The sequence below is a fragment of the Colobus angolensis genome, unplaced genomic scaffold (genome assembly GCF_000951035.1).
Source record: "Colobus angolensis palliatus isolate OR3802 unplaced genomic scaffold, Cang.pa_1.0 Scaffold26, whole genome shotgun sequence".
In the NCBI taxonomy this organism is placed as follows: domain Eukaryota; kingdom Metazoa; phylum Chordata; class Mammalia; order Primates; family Cercopithecidae; genus Colobus; species Colobus angolensis.
In genome coordinates this window covers 15,020,292-15,027,755 of record NW_012115821.1, presented here as the reverse complement: position 1 = coordinate 15,027,755, position 7,464 = coordinate 15,020,292, and the positions used below count along the sequence as shown (strand labels likewise).

At 36.1% G+C, this 7,464-nt stretch overlaps 1 protein-coding gene across 1 annotated transcript in view; it reads right to left on the bottom strand.

Annotated features, from left to right (window-relative positions):
• The window catches only part of DNAH12 (dynein, axonemal, heavy chain 12), a 246,484-nt gene that overhangs the window by 58,394 nt on the left and 180,626 nt on the right, over positions 1-7,464 (bottom strand). The window contains 3 exon segments of the mRNA XM_011947302.1: positions 2,212-2,404; positions 5,128-5,320; positions 6,446-6,660. Coding sequence (XP_011802692.1) covers positions 2,212-2,404; positions 5,128-5,320; positions 6,446-6,660 — 601 coding nt within the window.

The following is a 7,464-nucleotide window of genomic DNA, read 5'->3' as shown; positions in this document are numbered from 1 at the left end:
CTACTTGCTCTATTCCTCCACCTGCCACCCTCAACTCTCATACCTGTCTTCCTGACAAATGACAAGATAATGATGGAATTAATGTCTAAGAATCTATATATATACACATTATATATACTCTCTCTCTCTCTCTCTCTATATATATATATATATATATCTCATTCAGCTCTGTTAGGTGAATTTGCAATAAATTCATTATTGGCTGTAGACTACTTGCTCTCTTCCTCCACCTGCCACCCTCAACTCTCATACCTGTCTTCCTGACAAATGACAAGATAATGATGGAATTAATGTCTAAGAATCTCTATTTATTCCTAGAATCCCTTATTGTTCAATCAACTAGCAACTACCTCCACCAAGAACTCCAATCAGAAACAGAGGTAAGACAAACTCTCAAATTCAATTTTCCAGAGAAGAGTCAATTAAAACCTGAATGAACCCAAGTTGCCTGCCTTACCTATCCAATAATAATACCTATCCAATACTTCTAATAATACCTTACCTGTGCAATAATAATACCTTTCCAATACTTCTTTTTTTATAATTATACTTTAAGTTTTAGGGTACATGTGCAGGTTTGTTACATAAGTACACATGCGCCATGTTGGTGTGCTGCACCCATTAACTTGTCATTTACATTAGGTATATCTCCTAATGCTATCCCTCCCCTCTCCTCCCTAACCCACGACAGGGCCCGGTGTGTGATGTTCCCCACCCTGTGTCCAAGTGTTCTCATTGTTCAATTCCCACCTATGAGTGAGAACATGCAGTGTTTGGTTTTCTGTCCTGGCCATAGTTTGCTCAGAATGATGGTTTCCACCTTCATCCATGTCCCTGCAAAGGACATGAACTCATCCTTTTTTATGGCTGCATAGTATTCCGTGGTGTATATGTGGCAAATTTTCTTAATCCAATCTATCATTGATGGATATTTGGGTTGGTTCCAAGTCTTTGCTATTGTGAATAGTGCTGAAATAAACATACATGTGCATGTGTCTTTATAGTAGCATGATTTATAATCCTTTGGGTATATACCCAGTAATGTGATGGCTGGGTCAAATGGTATTTCTAGTTCTAGATCCTTGAGGAATACCCACACTGTCTTCCACATGGTTGAACTAGTTTACAGTCCCACCAACAGTGTAAAAGCGTTCCTATTTCTCCATACCCTCTCCAGCATCTGTTGTTTCCTGACTTTTTAATGATCGCCATTCTAACTGGTGTGTGATGGTATCTCATTGTGGTTTTGATTTGCATTTCTCTGATGGCCAGTGATGATGAGCATTTTTTTTCATGTGTCTGCTGGCTGCATAAATGTCTTCTTTTGAGAAGTGTCTGTTCATATCCTTTGCCCACTTTTTTGATGAGGTTGTTTGATTTTTTCTTGTAAATTTAAGTTATTTGTAGATTCTGGATATTAGCCCTTTGTCAGATGGGTAGATTGCAAAAATTTTCTCCCATTCTGTAGATTGCCTGTTCACTCTGATGGTAGTTTCTTTTGCTGTACAGAAGCTATTTAGTTTAATTAGATCCCATTTGTCAATTTTGGCTTTTGTTGCCATTGCTTTTGGGTTTTAGTCACGAAGTCCTTGCCCATACCTATGTCCTGAACGGTATTGCCTGGTTTTCTTCTAGGGTTTTTATCGTTTTAGGTCTAACATTTAAAATCCGTCTTGAATTAATTTTTGTATAAGGTGTAAGGAAGGAATCTAGTTTCAACAGAGTTATAGACCAACGGAACAGAATAGAGCCCTCAGAAATAACACCACACATCTACAACCATCTGATCTTTGACAAAAATGAGAAATGGGGAAAGGATTCCCTATTTAATAAATGGTGCTGGGAAACTGGCTAGCTATACGTAGAAAGTTGAAACTGGATACCTATCCAATACTTCTAATAATATCTTACCTATCCAATAATACATATCCGATACTTCTAACAATATCTTACCTATCCAATAATAATAAATATATTTTAAAACGTTCATTCTAAATTTATTTCTTCTGTGTATAGATACTATGTAGATCAGATCAGGTTTTAAATAATTTAACAGTAAGGTATTTTCTTATGAGTTGAAATTTATGTTTTGGTATTTTATCATTTTCTTTTTCTTTTCCAGCAAGGCTACTCCAGCACCTTCCTTGGGGGCTGGAAGAAAATCAGAATCTTAAGATTTAAATCAAAAGATTTCTAGGATTCTTTTTTCACCTGCTGTTTCTTTGTTATCTCATTGGACATCATTTTGGCAGAGTCTAAGACTTTAATTGCACTTTCATCTTCTAAAATGTTTCCTTCTGATGATGATAATGTTTCTAAAATTTTTTTCTCTATGTCTTTCAGCTGTTTCTTGTTAGCTGCAGACTGAAGAATAAGGGCATTTCGTTCCTCTTCTAATTCTGGTCTAAAAAGATAGAAACATTTAGTCCAAATTTGTAGTATTTTATCTAAATTTATATCTAAGTGTTACATATCACAAATTTGTAGACATCTAACACAAACTAAAGTGATTAACTGCTTTATTTTAAGGGAAAAATACTTTCACACACATAACTATTTGAGAAGTTCAAGCAAAAAAAGCATTAATTGTATGCACATAAAATGCGGCAATAACATGTGCCACAGTAAGTCTAAGAACACATTAGACTTATCCATACGGCGTAGCTGGTATGCAAAAGTAAGAACTGGAGAAGAAATTCAAAGTATGAACTTCTTGTTTATTTCTTGATTTTGTCACCACTAAGTCTCATTTTCATCATATTTTCTATAGTAGCAAACATTGAAAGGATGACTGGTCATAAAACTGACTCTTTAAGTGAAAGACAAAATTGGCACTTATGTCAAAACACTTATGTCAAACAAAAATGGGATGAAACTTCAGAATAACACAGTCTACCATGGAATAGAATATGTTATGACATGGTTCTGTATTGGACACTCTACAAGTGGGATTTAAATATTGGAAGAAACACTTCATGGTTAAATATTTTCACTTTTAATTCGATTTCATTTACTAGACCACTTGATAATGTTACATTTAGATTCAAGTGAGATCAGATTTCCTTCCAGAAGCAATTATTTACTAGTAGCCCTCCCAGGTACCATAGTGTCTTTCCTCATTAAAAAAAAAAATACATATTTGTGGTTTTACATTTAAGTTTTTAATCCTTATTACAGGCACAGGCAAAGATTTCATGACAAAAACATCAAAATCAATTGCAACAAAAACACAAATTGACAAATTGGATCTAATTAAACTAAGGAGCTTCTGCACAGCAAAATAAACTATCAGAATGTACAGACAACCTACAGAATGGGAGAAAACGTTTGCAATCAATCCACCTGACAAAGGTCTAATATCCAGAATCTACAAAGAACATAAACAAGTTTACAAGAAAAAACAAAGAACCCCATTAAAAAGTGGGCAAAGGACACTTCTCAAAAGCAGTATGATGATTCCTCAAAGGCCTAGAACCAGATACACCATTTGACACAGCAATCCCATTACTGGGTATATACTGGGTATAGACCAAAGGAATAGAAATCATTCTATTATAAAGGTACATTCTATTATAAAGGTATGTTTACTGCAGTGCTATTCACAATAGCAAAGGCATGGAATCAACCTAAGTGCTCATCAACTATAGACTGGATAAAGAAAATGTGGTACATATACACCATGGAATACTATGCAGCCATAAAAAGGAACAAGATCATGTCCTGTGCAGAGACATGGATGGAGCTGGAAGCCATTATCGTCAGCAAACTAACACAAAAACAGAAAACCAGACACCGCATGTTCTCACTTATAAGCGGGAGCTGAAAAAGATGAACACATAGACACAGGGTAGGGAACAACACACACTAGGGCCTGTCAGGGCGGGTAGGAGGAGGGAGAGCATCAGGAAAAATAGCTAATGCATGCTGGGCTTACTACCGAGGCGATGGGTTAAGCGCAGCAAATCATCATGGCACACATTTACCCATGTAAGAAACCTGCACATCCTGCATATGTACCCTGGAACTTAAAATAAAAATAGTACATATATAAAGTATAAAGAAAACAATAAAAATTACCCATAATCTTACCACCAGAGATAATTAACATTGAAGTGTATTCTTTCCCAATCTTTATTCTTCTTATATATGTAGATAAACATCAATCTTTTTTTAAACAAAATATTACGTATTCTGGATATAGTTTTATATGCTGCTTTTTCCTTCTTTTGCTAAGCATTTTCTTATTAATATCCTGTGTATATGTATATAAATGAATGTATTTATATTTATAGTCATAGCATAGATTCCTAGGGGTGAAATTTCTGGCTCATTCAGATGCAAGTCAGAAGTCATGGTGTCAGAGGAATTTGAACCAGAGCAACTCTATCTTGAGTAGGGGGTGGGTAAAATGAGATTAAAACCTACTGGACTGCATTCCCAAATGGTTGGGCCTTCTAAGTCACAGGATGAGATAGGATGTCAACACAAGAAACAGGTCATAAAGACCTTGCCGATAAAACAGATTACACTAAAGAAGCTGGCTAAATCCCACCAAAACCAAGACAGCCACAAAAGTGACCTCTGGTCATCCTCACTGCTACACCCCATCAGTGCCATAACAGTTTACAAATGCTATGACAACGTCAAAAAGTTACCCTCTATGGTCTAAAAAAGGGAGGCATAAATAATCCACCCCTTGTTTAGCATATAACCAAGAAATAACCATAAAAATGGATGACTAGCAGCCCTCGGGGCTGCTCTATGGAGGAGCCATTCTTTTATTCCTTTACTTTCTTAATAAACTTGCTTTCACTTTACTCTGTGGACTCACCCTGAATTCTTTCTTGCACAAGATCCAAGAACCCTTTCGTGGGGTCTGGATCGGGATCCCTTTCCTGTAACAATGGCAGGTAACCTGAACCCAACTGCCCATACTAAAAGCCCAATATAACACAGTTGGCTTGTAACTTACATAATACAGATGGCTATTTTAGAGGATTATGTGATTATTTATAGTAACAAAGTATAAAATTTGACAAAGTTTTAAAAGATTCACAAAACAAAAATATTAATGGCCTACAAATATTCCTTTTTAAACCATCTAGAAGCATCTAAGAAAATACATACCTCTCCTTTGCAACAACAATACCTAGTAATTGATCTTCAAGTCCTTCTGGAGTTATCATGAAATTGAGCAAAGACACTTTTGTAGCCAGCTCTGGCATGTAGTGTGGATTTCTTAGTTTTGTGGTGATATAAAATTTGAAATCAAAGGAATACTCAATAATGACCTCACCAAGTCTGATGCAATCAATGCCACCTATAGTTCAGAAAACAAACGCATAACAAGTGAGCTAGTTATATAGCCCCTCACGCTATATACTTCTATGGCCTTGCCTAGGTTACAAATAAACGGTCCTAAAGTAATTTAAAATAGAAAACAAGGCCAGGCTTGGTGGCTTACACCTATAATCCAACACTTTGGGAGGCCAAGGCAGGTGGATCACTGGAGGTAAGGAGTTCAACACCAGCCTGGCCAACATGGTGAAACCCCATCTCTACTAAAAAATACTAAAAAAAATTACCTGGGTGTCGTGGTGGCACACACCTGTAATCCCAGCTACTTTGGAGGCTAAGGAACAAGAATCGCTTGAACCCAGGAGGCAGTGAGCTGAGACTGCACCACTACACTCCATCCTGGGCAACAGAGCAAGACTCTGTTTCAAAATGATAATAACAACATATAGAAAACAGGAGTGGCAAAAGTCACAGACACAGCAACAAGTAAGCAGTTATACAGCAGGACTCTTTCTGGGTTAATATAGGACATTTTCTCTGGTTGTCTTAGAGCTTTGTAAATCAAGATTTCTTTTGAGCTTTCTTCCTCCATCAATTTTCAATTATGGTTCTAAAATATATGTAAATGACTAAAGTTTTTAAAGGTAATAGCACTTGGCAGAGACAAATTTTTATAAACAGAAAGATATTAGGTGGACAATATTTACCTAAACTCAACTCAGGCCCACATTCACCATCACTATTCATGGTGGCTAATTCCTATAATCCCAGCACTTTGGGAGGCTGAGGGAGGAGGGTCACTTGAGGCCAGGAGTTTGACACCATCACTATTCATAACAACAGACTTTTTGTGGTCAAGGGTCACAGGATAAAGGAATTTCAAGCTGGCTTCAACTTCTTTATGTTCTATGACAGTCTAGATAACAGTGGTTAAGGCAATGAAGAGAGGGCAAGGTATTTATCTTAGAATATCTGGCTAAGGTTCATTCCTGATAGCTTGTTCCAAATTTCCTTTCACTCATAACAATGAACCAAAAGTTCTGCATTAATAACATTATTATTAAATTTATGTAGTAGGCTTCTTTCACACCTCCAAGATAATTCAATCATCTTTCAGTTCTACAGATTAATAGTAATTGTTTTATACCTTGTTTAAAAGTTTGTCTAAGTAGTAAAGGCTCCAAAGATGGATCCAGTTCTTCACCAACATTTTCTAATAGAAGTGGAGTTCCAAACTGAATACAGTTTTCCAATGTTCTCATATAGTCTGAATCTGATAGCTTAATAACACTAAGCTGATTTTCTTTTTCTGAGTTTTTGATCCACTTATTGGCTTGACCCTGGGGGTCAATCATTAAAGGCCTAGAATAGAATAAGAAAAATTCTGAGAGGAAGACATAAACGTTGAGATTTCTTTAAAATTATGTAAATAATAAACATCAACATCAATCTGTACAAATACAAAGTATTTCACATACATTATCAGGATAACTCTTTACAAAAGTCCCATGAGAAAAAAGTGAAAAGGAGTTTTTTTTTCTTTTTCTTATTTTTCAAATGAAGAAATTCAGTCTTAGGAAGTACTCTGCCCAAGGTTTCAAGGTTCCAAAACTAGTTCAGTGTTAGAAGTAGTAGGACCTTGTGAATCTATGAGCTCTGCTCTTTCCAATATAATATGCTGTCTTCATGGTAACTTTAATACATGACATCTGTTAACATAATATAAAAATAATACTATAAAATATTTGATAAACATTTAAAACAAGAGATCCACTAGCATATAAGGGATGTCCTTAGATTATGAGTAGAATTACAAATTGTGTCCAAGTTTAGGGTGGTATATATCTGAGATTTATTTAGGAGTTTCTTCTGAGTCAGTAAAGACTGGGTTCAAGAATATATGATTCATGGTTCAGATGTGTAATATATGATGTGCTTTCTGCTCTTCCTCATGGATGATGCTCACTGTCCTAGGTTTCTCTTGTATTCAGTACAGTACATTAAATTTTCTTTTAAAAATATAGCACAGAGGCCGGGCGCGGTGGCTCAGGCCTGTAATGCCAGTGCTTTGGGAGGCCAAGGCAGGCAGATCACCTGATGTCAGGAGTTCAAGACCGGCCTGGCCAACATGGTGAAAGCCTGTCTCTACTAAAAAAATAAATAAAT